The sequence below is a fragment of the Plasmodium gaboni genome, chromosome 13 (assembly GCF_001602025.1).
Source record: "Plasmodium gaboni strain SY75 chromosome 13, whole genome shotgun sequence".
NCBI classification, from domain to species: Eukaryota; Apicomplexa; class Aconoidasida; order Haemosporida; family Plasmodiidae; genus Plasmodium; species Plasmodium gaboni.
Genome location: NC_031493.1, coordinates 1,472,432 through 1,498,102, shown reverse-complemented (window position 1 = coordinate 1,498,102; position 25,671 = coordinate 1,472,432). Strand labels below are relative to the sequence as shown.

The 25,671-nt window shown below is 19.3% G+C and overlaps 1 protein-coding gene across 1 annotated transcript; it reads left to right on the top strand.

Moving 5' to 3' along the window:
* Positions 1-883: 883 nt before the first annotated feature.
* PGSY75_1343800 (hypothetical protein) lies at positions 884-23,356 on the top strand (the record flags this gene model as incomplete). The annotated part of the gene is made up of 1 exon (XM_018787471.1): positions 884-23,356. The coding sequence occupies one exon, from the start codon at positions 884-886 to the stop codon at positions 23,354-23,356; it is 22,473 nt and encodes a 7,490-aa protein (XP_018640213.1).
* Between the last annotated feature and the right edge of the window lie 2,315 nt (positions 23,357-25,671).

Here is a 25,671-nt window from a genome sequence, read left to right as displayed (position 1 = left end):
AAAAAAATTATAAAATAATTTTTTTTATATAAATTAATATAAAAATTTTTTTTTAAAATTTATAATTTTTTTTTTTTTTTTTTTTTTTTTTTTTTTTTTTTTTTTTTTTAAAATTTTTATTTTTTTTTATTTTTTTTTTTTTTTTTTTTTATTTTTATATATATATATATATATATTTTTTTTTTTTTTTTTTTTTTTTGTGGATAATGCAATAACGATAATTCGAAAAAATTAATTATTTATAAATAAAAAATATATATATATAATTTGTTATACATAAAAATACACAAATAAAAAAAAAATAATTGGAAATTCAATAGGGAAAATAAACTATATGCATACAAGTATTGCAGAGAAGTTGTTTTTTTTTTTTTTTTTTTTTTTTTTTTATTATTATGAATCCAAAAGAAAAAAATAAAAAATCAAAGAAAAAAAATATTACATTTATATATAGATATTTAAATATTTGTATGTATACATTGTTTAATTTTTTTAATTTTTAATTTAAATTTTTTTTTTTTGTATATTGCTAAAAATTTACGAAAATATGCAAAAAAAAATATGATGCATATAAAATAACTTTAAATAAACATATTGTCTGAATGTATTAATTTCTTCAGAATAAAAAAAAAAAAAATAATAATATAAAAATATATTTGTCAATATATATTGATAAAAAAAATATATAAATAAGTGAATAATAAATATATACATATATATATATATATATATATATATATATGTATTTATTTGTTGTTATATTTATAAAAATAGACCATAGTAATATAATATATATATATATATATTTATTTATTTATATTTATTTACATATGTATATATTTATATTTAATAATTTTTGAAGGAAATAAATAAATATGTAAGAATGTTTCAGAAATTTTTTTCAGATATATTATACAAAATATTGGGAAATTTTATATATGGTTTGAACGATGAAGAATTAGCATTAAGTGATTTATTGAGTGGTAAATTGGAATTAACTAATATTCATTTAAAACAATCAGTGATAGATTTAATAGATATACCATGTCGATTAAATTTTGGATGTGTTGGTTATTTTAAAATAAATTTACCCTTATTATATTTTATGAAGAATCCAATAAATGTATATATCGAAGATGTAGTAATAGTTTTGTCTACGATACCTTCTAAATATTTTGATGATAAGTTATATAAAGAAAAATATATCGAAAATAAAAAGAATTTATTACTTTCTTCTGAATATAGAGCTATAGTTTGTTCAGCAGAAGGGGGTGTTATATGGCAAATGATATTGTCATTAATAAATAATATTAATATAACAATTAAAAATGTACATATTAGAATAGAAGATTTTACAAGTAATCCTTCTAATTGCTTTGCTTTAGGAATTAAAATTGAAGAACTGTTTTTGAATATGCCGAAAGAAGGTTTGCCTTTTAATAGAGATGGATATTATACAAAAAAAAAAGAACTTGTCAGTAATACAATGATTAATATGATAACAGTTAAAAGATTAGCATTTTATATGGATTCTTTGAACATGAAAAATATTACCAACAAAAAATATTTTAACAAGTTTAGAGATATGTTTATAAATTATTGTAATATGGATGAAAGGAATTATCCAGAAATAAATATAAAATCAAATTACACAAATGATAATAAAAATGTGAAAAAAGTACATATGAATGGAAAAATGCATAATATGAATAATTTCTATGGTAATAAAAAATATAAAAAAGAGAATTCAAAACATAATAATAATATGAAAAAGTTTTTAAAAAAAAAGAAAAATAAAAGGTCTAATCAACAAAATCTAGAAAGCTTTCTTAATATTATTAAAAGTATTAAGAAAAGTACTTATTATGTTTACAAAAATGATAATAATATAAATAAAATGGACAAAATAAATCAAAGAATTTTATTATTAAATGATACATTTTCAGCAAAAAAAAAAAAAAAAATTATAAATAATAATATGAATAATAATAAGATAAAAAACACACATAATCATGAACAAAACAAAGATAATAATTGTTCTATATCTATCAGTAATTTCTACAAATTTAATCCATTCTCATCAAAGAAAGAGGAGAAAGTTGACATGCCAATATTATTGGATGATATAAAACTTGATAATGATATAAGTTGGATAGCCTGTATTACACTCTTTGCAGATTCTTTGGAAAATTCTTTTATCAAAGAAAAAAAAGAAGAATTATTAAAAAAGCAAAGACATAAAAGGAAAAATAATACAAATGATAAAAATGTACAACAGGAGAAAGATGATGATTCCTTCTATCAAACTTGTAAGAATACTGATGAGAATAAGTATATTAATGATCACAATAATTCTATTAATAAAAAATTCAAAACGAATACTAATAAAATTAATAGTTATAATAATGAACAGGAGACAATGGGGAGCCATACTTACATTGATAATAATAATAAGAAAAATAATAATTCTTTTAATAGTGATATAAGTTATACCAAAAAAATTACATCCAATTATTATTTAAACAAAGCTGTCTCTTTTCTTTCTATGAAGTCCTTCACCAAAATACTTCAGAAGAAAAAGTTACCAAAAAATATGAACAGTCATAAAAATGAAGAAAATGATTTTAGTTCAAATAATCACAATATAAGTGATGACTATTTTACTACAAAAGAAAAAATGTCCGATCTAGATTTTAACAGTGAAGATATATATTCTTCTAAATATAAAAAGAAACGAAACAGGGATAGGAAAAAAAAAAATTTCAATTTTAAAAAAAATGGTTACTCGAAATATGAAAAAAAAGATGAAGAAAAATATTACGACGTTATCGATAATAAGCAAGGCGAACCTATTTCTACATTTCATCATTTTAAAAATACTGACAAGAATTATCATTTTAGTTTTAGTGATAATGATAAGAATAATATGAAATATATGACAGAGAAAATAAAAAAAAAAAAAAAAAAGTTATATAATGAAAGGAAAGAAAATTGTGCAAAGAATTATAAAGATGAAAGAAGAAAAGAATATGACAATACAAATAATGAGAAATATAAAAATCAAAATTTTAATGATTCATCTCATAATTTAGTATCTAATTATGAAAAATGTATACAATTAGATGATAAGAGAAAAGAAATAAAAATGGAACAATATAGAATTATGAATTATATGAAGAAGAATGAAATAAAAGAGAAAATAAGAAATAAGAAAAGAAAAAAAATACATTCAGTTTATTTGATGTATGAAAAAACATACAAAATAAATAAAAGTAAATTGAATTATTTCTATATATTTTTGAGACTTACAAAAAATATAAAGCATGAATATATTATTAATCCAAATTATTTTGAAGGATATGTAGAAATATATTTAAGTTTAATTCCAACAGATCATGGTGAACGTCCATTTTCTAGATGTTTTTCATCTTGGGGTATACAAAGAAGAAGTGAAAATGAATTTGATGAATGTTTACCTAAAATAAGTGTTTTTGTTACATTAAAAAATATGAAAATAATATTTTCTGATAATCAAATGTCTAATTTAATAAAATGGTTAAATTTAAATTTTGTAACATATTCTATTTGGAAGACAGGTATCTTATCTCAATTTGAGAAGGCTAAAGCAACACCTAATGAAGAAATGTGTTATATAAATAAATGGGTTTTAAAATTATTAGATACTCATTCTTCAAAAGAAGAAAAGGAAGATGCAGAAAAATATTGTGAATTATTTGAAAATACTCATTCTATACATATTATAAATTTGTTAAGAACTAAGGCATTTTCAAAATTACAAGAATTAAGAAAAGATATGGAATCAAAAACTAAAAATGACAATCATAATGATAATAATAAAGATATTATAAATGATACAAATGAATATTATCAAAATGGAAAAAAAGAAAATGAAGTAAAACAAGTTGCTAATGAAAGTATTAATGTTTTAAAAAATTTAATGAAAAATCAAAAAGCTTTTAATAAAATAAAGACATCATTTAGAGATAAAAATTTTACCATAGATTTTTGCTTCGATTTATGTATAATTAATAGCACTATTTTATTAACTATTGAAACGTTTAATAAAATAAATACTAGAAGAGTGAATTTTGTAAAGACATATGCTCTATTATTACAATGTATACATTATCATAATCAAATATCTAATACTCAAGAATTTAAAAATTCCATGGATATCGAATTATATCCATTAACATTACTTTTAATAATTAACAATTTAGATAACAAATATATTAAACCTGAAATTAATGTATTATATATTTTAACTAAAGCAGATAAGAAGGATAAATATAAAGATAAAAAGTTTCTATTCAATATAGACAACTTTGATATATTAAAAAGATACAAATATATTAGAAATACATATCTATATGGTAATGATAATCAAAAGAATTCAAAAGAAGAAAGACAAAACGTTGAAAAGGAACAAGAACTATATAACAATGAAAATGATAATAAATACAATATACAAAGAGATACATTAAAATTACATAATTTAAAACAAAAATTTAAATATTTAATGGAAGAAAATTTTTTCTTTTCAAAAAGACAAAATAATATGTATTGTAATGAATTATATGATATTACATCTTTATCAGATCCATCAATTTATTTAAGATATGATTCTCAATCATATACAATATTAGAAAAACCGGATTGTCATTTGTTTTTACATAATTGTGCTTATTCAATATTTAATATAAATGGAGAAATAGCTAATTCGTTTGTTAATGATTATTTCCATTTTGTTGATAATAGATCAGTTTTATATAAAAGGAAAACAAATAATTTTTCTTTTAAAAAAAAAGAATATTTCTTAGAATTAGGAGCTAAATATTGTAATGATATAATGGATAATTATACAAAACATACAAGCTTTTTCATTGATATAGAGTTAGAAAAAATGTTATCATTTATTATAACAAAATCAGGACAAAAATCAGAAATTCAAGGTTATAGTCTTAATTTAAATCCAGTAAAAGTTGTAAGTCAATTATCTAAAAGATCAGAATCTTATAATATAGATAATTCCAAAAAAAATATATATGATTCTTTTTTTGTTCATTTTAATGGAATAAATATAAAAAGAATATTAAATTGGCATGAGGCAGCTAAAAATTATAAAACATATATTGATGATAATTTTATTAAACCTTTTCACGTCCTTTTTCATCCTATAAATAAAGATACTTATACAAATAGAAACCAAACACCAGACAAATTTTTTTTTAATTTAAATCGTAACAAAAATATATCTAAATTGAACGAAAATCAAAATCAAAATCAAAATCAAGATGAAAATCAAAATCAAATTAAAAATCCAAATCAAAATTCATATAATGATAAAAATATATCATATGAAAATAATAATATTTATAATAATAATAATATTCATAAGAGAAGTAGCTCTTATAATAATTTAAATTATGATGCAGTAAATTATAAGGATGATGAAAAAAAAAAATCGGAAATCTATAATCTTATATATAATACTAGAAAATCACTAAGTTCATATACACATTCCGAATCTGTTTCAAAAAAAAATCATATATACAATAATAATAAAAATATATATATAAAAAGAACAAAAATGAGTAATAAAAGAAAAAAGAAAAATAAAAACAAAAAAAACAAGAAAACGAAATTAAATAATATTAGAAGATCATCAAGTTGTCCACCACCTAAAAATATAAATATTCATTTAGATAGTACTAATCAAAGTGATATATTATATAATGATAGAGAAACTACTTTATATTCATTAAATTATATGTATGAACAAAATAGACAATCAACTATAACATATGATAATTGTGAAATTGGTTGTAAAGCATGTGATATTTCTGGAAATTGTTGTAATATATCTAATATATGTTGTTGTAATTTCACTAAAGATTATTATAATTCTTTTTTGTTTAAATCATGGGGGACCAAACGTGAACATAAAAAAAAGAATATTACACATAGCGATAATGACTTATATAAAAAATATCAAAAACAATGGAATGATATTACTAATTGTAATATATATGATAATAATGATATTGAATATAATAAAAATAAAAATAATTATGATAATTCTAATTATGTATTATCCATGAGTGGAAATACATTTTTTACAATACATTTATGTCATATAAAATTTAATCCTACTCATCCTATGTTTATTGTTAAACTGAATGAAGAAAAACTATGTATTAATATTTGTGATTATGATATGGAATTTTTTTTCTTAATATTTTCACAAATATTTGAACATTATTCTCAACAAGAATTAGCCTGTAAAAAAAAGAATATCATATTTTTAAAAAATAAAATCAATTATATATCAAATTTGAATGATAAATATTATTGTAACACATATCATAAAAATAAAGACAAAGAATTGGGAATTTCTAAGGATATTAACAATGAGTTATATAAAATAGCAACACATCCTTCTCATATGTATGATGGAGAATTTATAAACTTGAAGAAAAAGACAAAAAAACAAAAAAAACAAAAAAAAACAAAAAAAAATAAAATAAAAAATAAAAAATTCAAGCACAAAGATGATGATTTAATAAATAATCAAAAAATAAAATCAATAAATGGTAAGAGAAAACATGACGAATTACAACAAAATGATGTAAATTTTTCAATTTTAAAAAAAACAAATAAAAAAAATTATTCATTAGAAGGTCAAACAAATGATAAATATTTCAGAAATAATGAACATATAAAAAAACAATACAATATAATGAACATACAAAATATTAATGAATTGCCTATTGATATTAAATTAGACGAACATAAAGAAACAGGAAATGAAATGAAAACAAAAAGTAACACATTTTATAATAAATATAATACATATAGAAAAAATACATTTGTAAATTATTTAAGTGATAACAACACAAGAACAACAAAAGAATTGTCTTTTTTTAAGTTAAAAAATGATATTTTTAAATATAGGCAAAGTGCTGAAAAAAAATATGAAGAGAAAAATATAAACGTCCATGAATCTATTAATAAAAATGATAGCAAAACAGACATACTATTGTATAATAAAAAGGATGATGTGTCATTAAAAAACAAAAAGTTATCGTTTCTTAATTTGTCTATAGATAGAATTAAAAACAGTATAAAATTTAAGAAGAGTTTGGATTCGACATATATATCGAATGGAAGTCAATATGTGGATGGTAATTATGTTGACAAGACAAAAAATAAGAATGAAAAAATAAATGAGAGTGAAAATATAAATAAAAATAAACATAAAAATAAAAAAAAAAATAAACATAAAAATAAAAATAAACATAAAAATAAGAATATACAAAAAAATAAGAATAAACAAAAAAATAAGAATAAACAAAAAAATAAGTATAAACATTTAAATAAAACAAAACTTAATACAAATAAATTATATGAGAAATATCGAATGTCCGATGAAACATACAATTTAAATAATATACAGTATGATTATCATAATGGTGGACTCATACCTCATGATAATTATAACTTCTCATCTGATGATGACTCGTGGGTGGATTTATTAGAAAATTATGACAGTGATGAATCTTTAGATGATTATGAAAAAAGAAATGTTAAAAATATGCTCATAGATATTGATAATATAAAGAAAAGATTCTCTAATAATAATTTTATAATTACGTGTAGTTTTTCTTTTTCTATCAAAAATATATTTATCAGATTATGGAAAAGAAAAAGCCCCATAAAAAATCAAAATTTCAAAACAACTGAATGGGAAAATTTGAATAGTTTACAACTATTAGATAATATATCAAATATGGAATATAATAAAGATAATAGAAATGATAACATATATAAACGTAAAACAAAATATAGAAATACAGAATATGATGAATATAAGTTATTAGATAATAATAGTTACTATAATCTAACTAGTGTAGTAAAAGAAAATGAAATAAATAGATTTCATAAAAAAGAAAGACACAATATTATAGAAGATGATGATAATATTAGTTTGTGTAATAAAAATTTTATTATTTTAAATGAACATTTACAAAAAAATATGTTTAATAATATACAATATGGTATACCGTTATATACAATAATATTATCAGATATATTTTTTGTAGCCAAAGTAGAAAAAAATAATTGTGCTCATGTTTTATACTCTATGAATAATATAGATATTAAGGACGAAACTAATATAACATTATTAAGTATGAATTCTATATATCATAGTGATTTAAAATCTATGGAAAAAAAAAAAAAAAAAAAAACATTTCCAAACAGTTATAAATATAAAAGTAATATACCTGATGATATGTATATAAATAAACGAAATAAAAATAGTTCAATGAATTCAAAAGGTGATATAGAAAAAATCGAAACTGAAGATACTTTTTCTTCTTTTGATTATTCTATAAATAATTTAGATTTACCAGATCTTGAAAAAACACATCTCGTGTTAATGTATTTTGGTTCTCTTTTCAAAAATAATCACACATTTAAATTTATTTTGAATAAAACAAAACTAAAAATATTTTGGGAAGTTGTAGATGAATTTCTTTCTTGGATAATAAACACAAGTGATTTATTACCACAATTAAATACAATACAACTTGATATTTTTAAAAAATTAGATGATAGTGAAAATAAGCATTTAGACCATTTACATAAAATTCAAAAAATAAATTATGATATATTAAATGTGAAAAAATTAAGTTCATCCTTTTCTACTAGTCTAGGTTTTAAAATACCATTCCATATATTAATCAATCATTATAATATAAATTATGAAATATATTCAAGTCCAAAAAAAATTATTGGAAATTTTAATGAAAATATGTTTGATTTTTACAATTTTGATGGAGATCCAATTGAAGAATATTACATAATTACTAATGAACAAACATGTAGAAGTTACAACAATGTATGTTTTATGGATAATCAAGAAGATATTAATAATATGATAAAAGAAATTTTATTTAATGAGAATTATTTTTTTAATTATACATTTAATAAAATAAATAAAAATAAGAGCATATCTGATTTATTATATAAGGGTAATAATACAAATAAAAATGTTCTAAATTTTTATAATGATATCTCAAATGATAATGTTATTACAAATAAGAATAATAATAATAATAATAATCTACAAATGAATTATATCAATAACATTAATAGTGATAATTATAATTTGCAAAATAAAAAGAGTTATATAAAAATTGAATCGTCTTTTTTAAAAGACAACAATATGATAACAAAAACAAATGAAGAATTATTAAGTAATACATGTTTATTTGACCATTCAACAAACAATGCAAAAATTATGAATGAAAATAATATGTCTATTGATAATTTATATGAAGAAAATGAATGCTCAGATTGTTTCCATATGATGAACTTAAATTATACATCATATACAAAAGAATTATGTAAGACAAATAATTATCCATATATTCACGTAGATATTGAAATTAATTATTTTGAATTTTGGATATCACTCGATCCTATTAGGATACCACAAAAGAGAAAACGTCATTGTGGTCTATATATGAATAAAAAATTATATTATCATGAAAGAAGAAAAGAAAGACAAAAGAAAAATAGAAAACGAGATAAAAGAAGACAAACCATAATTAATAATAATAATAATAATAATAATAAATTTAACAAAGAAAAATCATCCTTCACATATTATAGTACAAGTAAAGATCTAGATGAAGAAAAACTAAGTAATACAACAAAATTGTGTAAAAAAATAAAATATTACAAAAATATCAATACAGATAAACCATATGTATTAGCAACAAAAGGTTGTTTAAAATCAGTTCTTTTTATTTTATTATATAATAAGCAAGAAATAAATAATGAAGAGGATAATATGTATGAATTCATAAATGATGATTCTTCATATGATAATTTATATGACTATTTGTTAAATAATGAAAAATATAATATAAAAGAGAATAATTATTATTTTTCTAAAATGTCATCATATAATTCAGAAAATTATATGAAATCACAAATTAAGAATAAAGATTGTCAAAATAATCATAATTTAAGAAATAAACTAATAGAAATATTAAAATATTCAAATTTAAACAATATTATAGATATAGAAGAATTTTTAAATAGTAAGTTCATATGCTTTCTTAATAATATGTCATCATATCTTCCATGTGTAGTAAATATGAATATCTTTTTATCTCAAATTACAAGTGCAATAGCTAAACCAGTTACAAAAAATTCTTTCTTAAAAGCTTATATAGATTGGAATAATGTACCATATAATAATATATTATTACAACCATTTCGAGCCAATTTTCAGTTTGAACTGAAATTACCTAATCCAGAAATATTATTAGAACGACTTTTAGGAATTAATAAAATCACAAGTTTAAAAATTATGAAAAATAATAATATTATATATAAAAATGAAGCTGAAGGAATTGATATTAATTGTTCTTTTGAACCTATTGTTCTTAATGTTGATTCTAATACATTAACCTTATTAAATCAATTATATAATATCATTTTTGATTTTTCCAATTATATTGTAAAAATATGTACTCCAAAAAATAAAGATGAAAATGATCTCATGATAATTAATTCATTTAATGACAACTTCACGGAATATATGATGAGTGATGATTTTTATTTTAATATTAATGAATCCTCATTATTATCAACATCATTAAGTAGGTCAACATCCTTATCATTTTCATCTTTTGAATTAAATAAAAAAAATAAATTAAAGAATATACAAAACAATAACCATTTATTATATACTTCAATGAATACTGAAAAGTTCAAAATTCACAATGAGGATCATGACAATATGCTTGTTAATTTCAAGTTAAATTACAATAACCATAATTCAGCTCCATTTGATAAAATAAAGAACATAGATGATGAAAATATAATACCTATTGATGTAGAGGAACAAATGAGAGAACATATTGAAGAGAACGACATGGAGACTAAACAAAATAATGAAGAAAAAGTTTATGTTGAAACAGAAAAGAATAAAGATGGATGTGATGAAAAGAAAGAATTAAAAGTATCTCATAAAAATATATCTATGGAGGAAGATAAAAAGAGAAGTCTGAATAAACCATTAATCCTTCATCATAAATATAATAATTTTATGAACCATACAAATGAACCAATTCTAAATACTGATTGTAATATGAAGACTAATAATCAGACATATTTGTTAGAATCTGATTTGAGTAATATACTATTATTTAATTTTATTGAAAATGTTAAAGTTAGTGTTCAATTGAATTTTGATGTAATCCTTTTACAAATATGGGATTCTAATACGGCATATAACAGATGTTCATTCAATTTTGTTATAGAATATATTAATGTACGCTTCAATACTACCAATATATATGAAATGAATTTACAAAGTGATAAGTTGGAATTATTTAATTTAAAAAAAAATACTTATGATGAAATATCAAAAAGTAAAAACGATTCTAATGACTACACAAATTATACAAATGAAAAAGAAAATTTTGATCAAAAAAATATTACATTACTTCAGAGAGTATCCGAAACAAAAAATATACAAGATAGTAATATAGACAAGGGTCATATAATTCATTCATCTATAACTAATGATATATGTTCAAACATCAATTCTGATAAAAATAAAAAGATATATACATATGGAAAAAGTGCAGTAAATTTTATAACAGATGAAAATCCATTATATGTCAATAATAATAAAAAAAAATGTAAGTCAGATGTTGGAGATATAAATATAAATATGAACAATGAACTTAGAGATAATATGTTAACAAAAAAAATGGAAGTTGATAACTTTGAAAGTATAGATAATAATAATATAATAAATTGTAATATAGAAAAGGATAAAATGGTAGATTTGTCAAGAAAAGAAAAAATTGATACATATAATCCAACAAAAGAAAGCACTAAAATAATAAATAGTAATATAGAACATAATATCAATAATAATCGTAACAATAAAAATTTGTTTAGCAAATTATTTAATAGGAACAATTTTATAAAGAATCTGAAACAATTCAAAGAAGAAATAATGAAAATTGTTAAAAAGCTTTTTTGTCGAAAACAGTTGGATGAAATATTAGAAATTATTGAAGAAAAAGGAAATGAATTTGAAGCCGAAAATGAAATATTAGGAAATAGAAAGAAACATGAGCATTTTAAAAATATTTTTTTAAAAAATGAATTTATGTCTAATGATTTAAAAAAGAATAATGATAACAAAAAAAGTAAAGACATAGAATGTACAATTGAATTTTTAATATATTGTGAAAATTTCAATAAAAAAGAAAATTCTTATCAAACATTTATTGAACCTATATGTACAGAAATAATAATTATGAAAAAAGAATTAAATACACCAATTCATATATATTATTATTTTTCATGGATAAATATTAACTGGAATTTTAACTTTTTAGATAATATTCTATCTTTATGTTGTAGCATCATTTTTTCTATGATTACACAAAGAACACGATTATTATTAGGAAGACATATGAATGATATAGATAAACGAATAAACAGGAAAAAAATAATTCAAGGACATGCTAAAAATGAAAAGATGGAAGATGTATCATTGAAAAATCCTAATGCTAATGCATATACCATACATCCAACTGAATATGATGATAATAATACAGAGAGAAAAAATTTAAGTGAAATAGATGATACTCAAACTTCTATGTATTTACCAAATTATTATGGAGCTCTTAATGATGAACAATATAAAGATTTAGCATTAGTAACTAATGAAAATATTCTATTCAGATATAATAAATTTGATGTATTACATACAGTAAATAAATCATTAGATACATACATATTTGGTGAGTTAATATTAGAAAAACTTCTTCGTAATTATCAATATTCATGTCAATATCCAGGTGATTATTTATCAAAATATGAAAATGAATTTAATATGGATAAACTAAATTCTCCTTCTCAACAATTATTACATATTAAATTATTTAATTATATAAAGAAAAAAAAAAGATTAGAAATGAAAAATATATGTAAGTTAAATAATTTGTTGGGACAACCTATAGCTGTATGTACAATAATAGAAGAAACAAAAAACAGTCAATATAAAAATATAAAAATGTCTAAAAGTAAAATGAAATATGAAAATAATAAATACAATAGTAAAGAAATATATAATAATGAAAATCCCATATGTGATTATAATAAAAAAAACATATTATTAAATTCTATTAATGCAATAACTAATAGGAAAAAATATAATTCGCTTAATCCATTTGAAGATTATAAATGTTTACAATTTTCTGAAATGAATGGTAAAAAATTAGAAAAATATCAAAATGAAAATGATGAATTAGGTAATTCAGATAATAGTTCTTTAAATAATAATAATAATAAGGATATTTTAAAATATCAATGGAAAATTATTAGCAACAATGAATCACTTGATTTACCAATTCATGAAAATGGAAAGGTGAAGTTTTTTCTAATAAGATTTAGATTACTTAATTATATATATGATATACCATCAAATATATTAAATACTGAAAAAGAAAATGAAGATGTTATTAGATTAATTATACCCGAGAGAAGATTACCTCCTAATATAAATGAACAAGTTGAACAAGAAATATATAACCAAGAAATATTAGAAATGGAACAAGAAAATGATACCATGGATTCTAATTCTCATACAATATATCCTACTAATTATCTATTTAAAAAATATGTTACAGGAAAAAATGATACTGTATGGTGTCCTAGTAATATTCCACAACCACGTAATCATTTATTTATCTATTTTAGAACAAGTAGTCGAATTAGTCATGAAGAAAAACAAGAATATGATTTTTTTCTATCTTCCGTAGTTGCTATTAAAAATAACACTGATTTTCCCCTTTATATATTTAAATCAGTACCAGGTAATGTGAATAAAAGTAGTATCTTTAAAGAGTATTTCCATAAATATAATACGAAACCATCTCCTCCACCTACATATACATTGAAAATTGATAAAAAAATTGAATACTTAATTGAAAACCAGAATAAAGATTCCAATGATTTCACTAATGCAAATAATGAAAATGAACAAGAAAATAATATGGAAAAAAAAAGTAACATATTTTACAGCTCTGATCATATTAATAATAATATTAATAATAATAATAATAATAATAATAATAATTATATTTATGGTTATAATCCCAGTAGGGATGATAATAATTATTCAAATAGACAACAAAATGAATATCTTTCTAAGCAAAAAACAAAACAAAACAAAAATAAGAAACATAAAAAAAATAATAATAGTAATGATAATTATGAGGTGAATGAAAATATAAAACGTAATAGTAAAAATTATTCCAATAATTATCAGAATAATAATAAAGATCATGGAGAAATAAAGAAAAAAAATATAAATTCATCAAATGAATCCTATGTGAATAATAGAAAAATGATTAAAAATATTTTCCCCTTAATGAAATTATCTTCTATGGAACACTACATTTCAGGAGATATCAAATTCAGTTCATTAGCTCCTTTGAAATATAAAAGAAAGAAAAAGAAAAAGAAGAAGAAAAATAAATTGAAATATGAACTCCAAAAAGAATATATTAAAAAGAAAATAAAAGAATTATATTTAAAAAGTATATGGAAGAAAACACAACGTAAAAAAATTAATAAATACAAAAATGATATCAATAAAATGAATCAAAAGATAAAAGAATATTCATATGAAGAGAATACACCTTATAGAAATATTATGTCTATTAATGATCCATTTTTTAATTTTATAAAACAAAATTCCTCTTCATCTCAAAAATTATCAAATAATTCATTAAATATATCAGACTTGTCAAACATTACATTATCATCCATATCAAGTACTTTTTTTTCTATTAATTCAAGTCAAAGTAACAATTCATCATATGAAGACTCTTTATATGATTATGATAGAGACAATTGCTTAGAACAAGCATTATTAGATGAATATTTTAAAAAACAAAATGATGATGATATATTATTGGATATTATTGAAATATCTAATAATAGTAATAAATTAATTCCAATACCATTATATTGGCTAGTTGCTGAAAATTCATTCATATGGTTATCTATACAAAATGAAGAAATATATAAAAATAAAGATTTGTATAATTTTTTAAATGAAGAAATGAATGCAGACTATTTATGTACAAAAAAAACATTAGATAATATGTTAAATTATCAATCTCCTTTTGTAGCTGATACACTTAAATTATTTAAGCCATATTTGATTAAATTAAAAAATCATTTATTGAAAGAAGATAATTTGTTTTCAAAAAATAAAAAAGAAGATAATGAAAATTTTATTACGAATTATAATACAAATTATATGAATTTAAAAGAAGTATATTTCACTTCATCAGTTGTTAGTGTCTATAATCGTAATTATGTACTAAATCGGAAAGATGCTCACAATTTTTATCAAATAAGTATTGAACATGTTTTAATGATCAATAATGGCTTACCTAAAACTATGTATATAAATTGTGAAGTCTTAAAAAGTAAACTCAAAAAAAAAAATACTATAAAGAAAACCATAAGTCACTATAAAAGTTTTCCATCTATGGAAAAATCTATCCAATATAAAAATTCAGAAAACAGAGAAGATTCTTATGTTTTGAAAAGTTCTTGTAATAAATCAAATGAAGAATATTCATCGTATTATAAAGAGGATAAAAATGATAATTACAACAACAACCACAATAATAATAATAATGATAATTATAATTGTATGGACAATGAAGGTAATGATATGTCCTACCATAATTCTTATGAAATTAAAAGAGCTCAGGATGTTGACACATTCTATGACATACATGATGAATTATCATTGGATGAAAAACAAAACTTGAAGCAAAAGAAAATTACATTAATTGATGATAAATATAATGAAAAATTAAAGAAGGATACTAATAAAGATAATATATATATAATTGATAAATATACTGATCATAACAGAACAAATGATAAACGAGTTTTAATAAAAGAAGCCAATATTGATAGAAATGTATTTATATATAAAAATTCAATAAATGAAAATGATTACAATGATGAAAACGAAAAAAGTAAGAATTATATGGATGATACTAATTTTATTGTTAATATAAAAAAAGAAGAAAATAAAGATATTTATGAAATAAAAATTAATCCGGGACAAAGTATTAAATTACCTTTCCTTCTTCATAATGTTACCATATCATTTGATGGATATCATTCAAGAAATATCTTTATAAATTATCCTCATAAAAAAGGAAGGGAAAAAATAATGTTAGAGAGACAAATACCTCCAGATATTTCCTCCTTTTTCACATTTGATTATGAAGAATCCAATCAAAATATTGATGAACATTGTAGTAATAATAGTACAATTAATTATATAAATAATAAAAATATTAGTGATAATACAAAAAAAAATGATGACCATTTTGATAGTTCATTATCACTTACTGACAAGACAAAAAATCAGATAACTTATAAAAATAGGAATTATCAAAAAAACGATAATTACCAATTATCTAAATATAGTGATTATAATAAAAGAAAAACAACAAAATATGAAGAATATCAAAAGCAATTATCTATATGGGCAATATTTAATGATTTTTATGAAACAGGCAAAAATAGATATCAGGACATATCATTAGAAAAAATTTACCATGGAACATATTCTATTTCTTGTACATTTTTTGCATCTGCATGTATTATAAATAGGTTAAGTTATCCAATTAAACTTAAACGATTAAATAATGAAAATGAGATTGTTATTGAACCTTATATTAGAACCTTACTGCCTTGTGAATTTTCTATGCGTAGAAATAAAGTAGTAATATCACATGAAACCTTAAAAGATATTAAAAATTGGAAGAATTACCCTTTAAAAAAATATATGATTAAAAGAACAAAATTGATTAAAACTCGAAATTTTATTAAGATGGATAACCAAAAAATTATGAATTCTACAAATTTTGATGATGACAAACAAATGAAGCATAAATGTGATAATAAGGAGTTCATTCTAGAAGATAAAAATATAAACATAAAAAAAAATGAAAGAACAAATGAAATGAATAATGAAAAGATAAAAAATGATATAATAAAAAATGATTGTAGTTACCAATATGATAAGAAAGAAGACGAAGAAGATTATCATGTCGTCGATGATGGTGATGACGATAATGAAATAGAATATAATAAAAAAAACATTCCTTATAATAAGAATACTCTTTGTGGATATAAATATAAAAAGAAAAGAAGATTCAGATTTTTTTTTTATAGAAATAATATTAATAAACCCTTAGAATCAGAAGATTTTCGTATAACAGATTTATCAGTTACAAGATTGACATGTTCTAATAAAAATAAAAATATCCCACAATTAAAATATAGTACTTATATGTCTATTGCACCTATGCCTTTTTTTAGAACAACCGTTATGGAAATATTACCTTACATTGTTATAATAAATAATACAAAAATGAATATAGTTTTTCAAGAGTTTATAAAAAATTATACATATTTTAAATATAACAAACTACAACCTGGAGATTATGTAGAATTTCATCCACAGTCAAAAAAGAAAGTGATGTTAAAAATATGCGGCATATATCAAAACACATTTGATCATTTAATTGATGATTATTTACAAAAGGAATTATATTTAGAAAACTTGGAAAGGAGAAATGAAAAACTAATAGATGATATAAAGGGAGACAAAAATTATGATAAGAAAAATATGGAAAATAAAAAATACTCAACAAGTAAAGAATCCAAAAAGAAAAAAAAAAAAGGTATTATTACCAATAAAGATATATGGAATATATCTAAAAGGTTAAGTGCAATAAGAGATATAGAAAACCCAAATAATATTAATAATAATAAAATAAAAAAAAAAAACAAAAAAAATAAAAATAATAAGAATAATAATGAAAATATTTATAGTACATGTTCAAAAAACTCATATAACAGTACTATTGAAAATTTTTCCGAAGAAAATTCAAATGGAGCCCTAAATTCATCTAAACATAATAATATTAAAAAACATAAATATATGAATGAATACAAATTTTTATACTGGTCTGAAGTTTTAGATTTAAATAGAGTAAGTATGATTTATTTTCGACATCCAGTTGTATCAGAAACGAATTTTAAAATAGAAGAAAAAAAATTACAAAAACTAAATTGGATATTAAGGAAATATGGTAAGAATGATGATGCTTATATAAACATTTTAAAAGAATTAATAAAAACAAATAATGATATAACATATAAATATAGTTGTTGTTCTATGGAGATTACAACATTTAAAGGATGTAAATTTGTACGTTTTCAAGATATTGATGTTGTTCCCTATTATTTAATAAATTTAACGAAATATAATATAAAATTAAGACAAGTTGGAATTTATGAACATTCAGAAATTCTTCAAAAAATCCCTAATAAAAAAAAAACGTCCTTTAATGAAATATTTAAAAATTATGCATTCAATTTTTCTTTTTATAATCCTTATAAAGAACCTAAATTAAAAGTTGCTCTATTATCGAATACTAAGAAGAAAAATGATTATAACAATAATAAGAACAAATATAAAAAGGAGAAGAAAAGGACACTATTAAAAAAAATACCAAATAAATTAAAAACAAATCTTAAGCAAGAATTAAATTATCTAAGCTTTTTAGCAAAAAATTATATAACGGCTAAAGAAGATGCTAAAATATTGAATGAAAAAATTTTCCAACTCAAAAGATTTTCACAACAAATTGAAAAATTAAATGATGAAAAAATGAACATTATTGATTTAGGAAATAATAATAATATTACCTTATTAAAATTAACATATAAAAATTCTCTTATTTATATATTATGTACTAAAAGAACATATAATGGAAAAACCATTTATTTATTTGAAAATTATGATGAATTAATAAGCAACATTTTAAATTTTAATACTATATCATTTAATAGTAAATGTAATTACAAAATGTTAAAATCATTAAGTTTGTTTCGTGATACTCTTAAAAGTAAAAACAAATATAGTCTTAAAGATACATATAAAAAAAAAAAGAAACATATTAAATATATGAAAACTTTTATAGACAATCCAAATGTTAAATACTTATTAAATTTCTTTAAAAAGAAAAGTTCAGCATCATCTATAGAAAATAAATTAAAAAAAAATATAAAGCAAAAGATAAAAAATAAAACAAACAAGGTATATAAAAATTCAAGAACAAATAAAAGAACAACACATATTATTACCGAATTATACAAAAAGAATATATTCAACAAAGAAGAAGAAAAAAAGAAAAAAAATAATAATATCATATTAAATATGAATATATTCGCTCATTTAATATTTAAAGGTATAGGAATAAGTATTAGTAATCATAATTTAGAAGAAATTCTATATTTTTCTATGGAATATATTTTAATTATTTATAAACAAATGATGGATCGTGATTTGTTTCATATTAATATAGGATGGTTACAAATAGATAATCATACTAAAAATACAGACTATAAGAATGTTTTATTACCAATAGTTGATTTAAAAAAACAAACAAATAAAAATAACCAAAAGGATATTAAAGAAGAAAACAAATATCTTATAAATCATAGTGATATTGCATTATATAGTAGTATTAGTAATAATAAAATTAATAAGCTTAATACATTTTATCATAATAGATTTGATACAATTTGTGGTGATACCAACGCTCCTAATATAAATTCTTCTAATACCTTTTCTCCTAATATAAATTCTTCTAATACATTTTCTCGTAATATAAATTCATGCAATACATTTTCTCGTAATATAAATTCATGCAATACATTTTCTCGTGACACATTTCCATATAGTTTTAGATACAGTAATAATTTTTCAAAGTCTAGTAGTACATTAAATATGATTAATTCGTTTTATTCAAATAGAAATAAATCATATGCTTCATTTATAGATAATGATGTTTTAATTATTACAAATTTAAATAACCCTCTACATAATTCTTATAAAGTATTTATACCACAATTTTTTTATTCTGAATATAATTCTGTATTATATATTAATATAATTAAATTAAAAAGAGGAAATATGAAAAATTTCTTAGAATTGTCAGATGTTCAGATAAAAGTCTCTCCTTTGTCTTTAAATATTGATTCCTATTTTATTATCGAAATGTTAAAAATATTTGACGAGTTTTTAAAAATAATCGAATTTGATTTAAGTAACTATAATTCACTTAATTTAGAGAAGAACATTGAATTGACAGATAAGGATTTCGATAGTCTAGAATATAAAAAGGATATAGGTCCTATAGAACAATTAATTAAATATCATATATTAAAAGATTATTATTTATATGAACAAATAATTAATTTTAAGTTTAATCAAAAAACAAATGGTTTACGAAATCTATTAAATAATAAGTCACATAATTATAAAAAATTAGAAGATTATAACAAAATAAAAAAAAACAGTCAAGATAGTATATTTAATATAAATAATTTATATGACAAGTCAAATTTGGATGTTAATGAATTGAAAGATTATATTAATATGTTAAGTGAATATGAAAATATTAAAAAAAAAAATAAATATATATCAAAGGATATAAAGCATAAGGATATGTTATCCAAAATGAATCCTACCAAAAATAATATATTAAAAAAAGACAGTACCCAAAAAAAGAGAAAAACAAAAAATATAAAATTTTACAACAAAAATAACAAGCTCAACAACAACAATAATAATAATAATAATAATAATAATAATAATAATAATAAGGTTAGGGTTAAGATTAAGGTTGATAAAAAGGATTATAAATTAGATACACATATAAATGAATATATAAAGGATAATAATATTACTGATAATAAACAATATGTTAATATAAAAAATGATATAATAAACATTAATAAATACTGTATCAATAATAATAAGGAGAATGTGTATTATGAAACAAAGAAATATTCAGATATATATAATAAGAAAAAAAAATCAGATGATAACATAGATACAGAAGTTGATTTATTAGATAAAGAAAAGATTGAATATATACAAAGATGTGATAAATATTACAAGAATTCTTTAAATAATAGAAAGAAGATATTGAAAAAAATACAAAATATAAATATAAAAAATAATTTAATAAGTTTTGACAAAATATTCATATCTAAATTAGAAATTAACGAAATGAAATTAATTATCAATATAAAAAATAAAAGTCTTAGTTATGATAAAAAAAGTGAAATAATGGAATCAAACGTAATGAATGCTTTAGTTGTATTAATAATGAATATACCAAATATAAGTGATGCACAATTACATTTTGATAAAGAGATTAAGAAAAATATATGTGGATCATTATATGAATTAATATTTAATGAAATAATGAATGATTATATTACACCTGGAATGAATCAAATGGTTAATGTATTAGGTGCTATAGATTTTATAGGAAATCCATTAATAATATATAAACATTGGAAAAAGGGATATGAAACATTTATTCATGATTTAAAAAAAAGTTTGGATTCATGTTCATTTCCATTATTATTTTGTATCTTATTTTTAAATACATTAGGCAAATTTGGAAAGAGTGTATTATCAGGAATTCTTGAAGGTATTAATAGATTATGTAGTAGCTGGAGTACATGTTTTGAAAGATTTTCTAGAAATTCAGATAATTATAGTATTGTTACAAATAGTAATTTATTTCAAAATGAAATATTAGATCAACCTTCTAATTGTGCAGAAGGTATATATTATGGTTGTCAATCTTTTATAAATATTCTTACCATTAGTTTTGTTAATATAATATATAAACCATTTATAGCTATACAAAAAACAAAAGAATTTAAAAAGAAAACTGAAAAAGGGAAATATAAAATATTTTTTTTATCATTCATAGTTTTATCATATGGTATATTTAGTGGATTTAGTAGTTTCTTTTTTGGATTTTTTAATAGCATATTTTCTTTTTTTACATTTTTATTTATTGGTACATTAAATCAAATTCAAACCTTAACAATGAAATCTGTTGTTAGACCCAAAAAAATGAGTATAATAAAAGAATATTCCAAGTTTCTAAATTATGAATATCCATTATCTTTTTCATCTCATGTAATAAATGAAAAAAAAAGGAAGAAAGAACTTTTAAAAAAAAATATTGTTGCTATTATACTTTTATATACTATTAACGATAACACTCCAAATAATATAAAAAGTTATTTATGGGTGAGTAATAACGAATTAGGATATTGTCAGAAGGATAAATTATTATGGTCTTTATATATTAATTGTATAATCAAAGTGGATATATTATTAATTGAAATGGACACTGGAAATTTCAAGCCATCATTAATAAGCAATCGTGCAGAAAATAAAAATTTGAATAATATTAATAGTAAGGATAAAAATGATGATAACAAAGACACAAAAAATGATATGAACAATTATAATAATAATATAAATAAAAAAAAAAATTGTAATGATAAAAATATAGAACAAAATAATCAAATTAATAATAACAGATCTACATGGAAAATAAAAAATTTATTCACCCCACAACCTTTTAGACAACCTTCCGATTTTAAACCATCATATTATATTAGAATATTATATAAAACATTATATAAAAATAACAAAGACAAAAGAAAAACAAATATTTCTAATTTACTTTTATATAAAAAAAGTGATTCAAGTAATAAATTGAAACGTATAATGAGAAAATCCACTTATGAAAAATATTTTGAAAATCAATTTAAAGAAGAACAAAAATATCATCATTATCATACTAATTCTAAATATATTCCTCAAGAACCAACTGATAATATTTCACAAACAAATGACAAAGGAAAAAACAAAACAAAAATAAATGACAATAAAATTAATATATATGATAATTTATATCTAGATAAAACCAAAAATATTAAACATCATAATACAAAATATTATAAAAAAGAAACAAAAAAAAAAAAACATTTCAAACACCATAAAAATAACAGTGATATTATATCATATAGTGACGATCAGAATAATCATATGAAATTATGGAAACAAAATAAAAAACATAAAACAAAAAATTATAACTATAATAAAGAACATAATAGTGAATATGAAAGTACGAATATAAAAAAATTATTTAAATATAATAATCATAAGAAAAAAAAAAATAAATATTTATATATCTCAAAATTGGTCAAATGTGAAAATAAGGAAGTTGCCTTACATGCTTTTTCACTTCTTATGTCGTTTTTAATGCACAAATCACCATATTATTTAAAAACCACTAATTGAATATATACAAAATGATAATATCAACACTGTGAAAAATATATATATATATATATATATATATATATGTGGGATGTTCATGTTCCTTTTCATTATCATATTTTAAATCAAAAATGGACTATTATAAATATTTTAAACCTTAAACTTTGAAAAAATCTCTCTTTATTGTATTATAATTATAAATAAATAAATATATATATATATTATTTAACTATATTTAGTTACATATTATTTTTCTCTTTTATTTATTTTTGGTAGTTATATATAATTATTTCTTGTCAATTTTTTAAAAATTTATCTTTTTTTTTTTTTTTTTTTTTTAATAAAAATATTTCAATTTTGTAATTAATTCTTAATATATATTTATTACATATTTTAATTTTAAACTAATACTTATTATATAATATATAGTAGACGTTAATCATTGGGCTTACATTCTTATTAATCCTCAATATATATATATATATATATATATATTTGTAAATATTTCTATTTACTTTTTTTTAATTCTTGTTAAATGGAATTATTTAAAACTATTAAAATACGAATGATCTATTTTTTTATTTCTAACTTTATACATGAAGAAAAAAAAATAATAAAATAATTTGTCCACTACAATATGTAGATTATATATATATATATATATATATATAATACAATAAAAACCGTTAAATACAAATAACAAACATATATTCCTATATATATATTATAAATATTCACTTTTTTTTTTTTTTTTTTGTACGCCTTTTTTTATATTTTTCTGCAATTTCATAATAATATTTATGCAATAAAAAAAATACATCAAATTCTAAATTACACTTTTTTCATTTTAAAAAAACAATGAAATATTTTAATCTGTTGAAAACATATACATAGAATGATAAAATTAGAAAAATAAAAAAATAATAATAAATATGTATGTGTATGTATATTATTTATATGTACATTATTTTATTTTTTAAGAAATGTTCTTAAATATATATAAATAATAAAATATGAAAATATATACAACATATACAAAAAAAAAAATATATATACCAAAGGGTAGTTTTTATAAAAATAGAAATTACCCTTGTAGTTTAATTGTGTGTGCAAAGTTTATACATATATAAATTATATATTAATTATATATATATATATATTCTTTCATTTATTAAATAGACGAATAATATATATTATAATTATAGATATGGTTCAACATAAAAGTTCTATGATATCAAAAAGAATAAAATAATGTATAAAAAAATAATTATGACCAAATGCATATATTTTATAATAAATATATCATCAAAATATGAGAACTTTTTCTGTAACATGAAGGAAGGTATATTGTTCTTAAAAATTATTATACATAATTCTATTCCTAATTCTGTTATATATAATATTATATATATATATATATATTATTTTTTTTTTTTTTAATAATAATATATAGCATATTACATATACATGCATACGTGAATTAATCTGTATTCCTTTATATATATATATATAATATTTTTTTTTATTTTCCTTTTTATAAATATAAAATTATTATAACAGTACAAAAACATTAGGGAAAAAAATTGGAATTTTCTTTGTTATAATACATAACTTTTTATATAATTATTATTTCATTTTTAATAAATATTATATAAAAAATAAATTATATAATGTGAAACCGGAAAAAAACGTTGTCGCAACATAATGAAACCATAGATTAAATTTAAAAAAAGAAAACAGACATATTTATAAATACTTTTTTTTTTTTTTCTTATGTTATATAGTACTATATTTTTTTTGTAATATTTTTCTAATATATATATTATATATATATAGAACTATGTTATTATATGTTTTACTTATTTGGATACAAATTATATTTTTATTATATATGAAAGGAATATTTTGTTTATATTTAAAAAATGCCAAGTTGAATTTGTGATAGAAAAAAATAATACGATCATTCAAGGTATATAATAAAAGAAAAATATAAAAAAAAGTTATTTTATTATATTTATAATATATATTTATTAATGAATTATTGTTTATTTTAAAAAGAGTTTAATAAATATATGTTGATATATTATTTATTTTGTAATATAATATATATATATAATATATTTTTAAATTTCATATATATTAAAAATACATAAACCATGAAGCATATAGGATAATTTTTTTTTTTTTTTTTTTTTTTTTTTTTTTTTTTTCATTCAAAAATATATTGGAATTTTTTTTTTTTTTAATTTTTTTACCCCTTTTTTTTTTTTTTTTTTTTTTTTTTTTTTTTTTTTTTTTTTTTTTTTAAAAAAAAAAAAAAAAAATATTTTAAATTT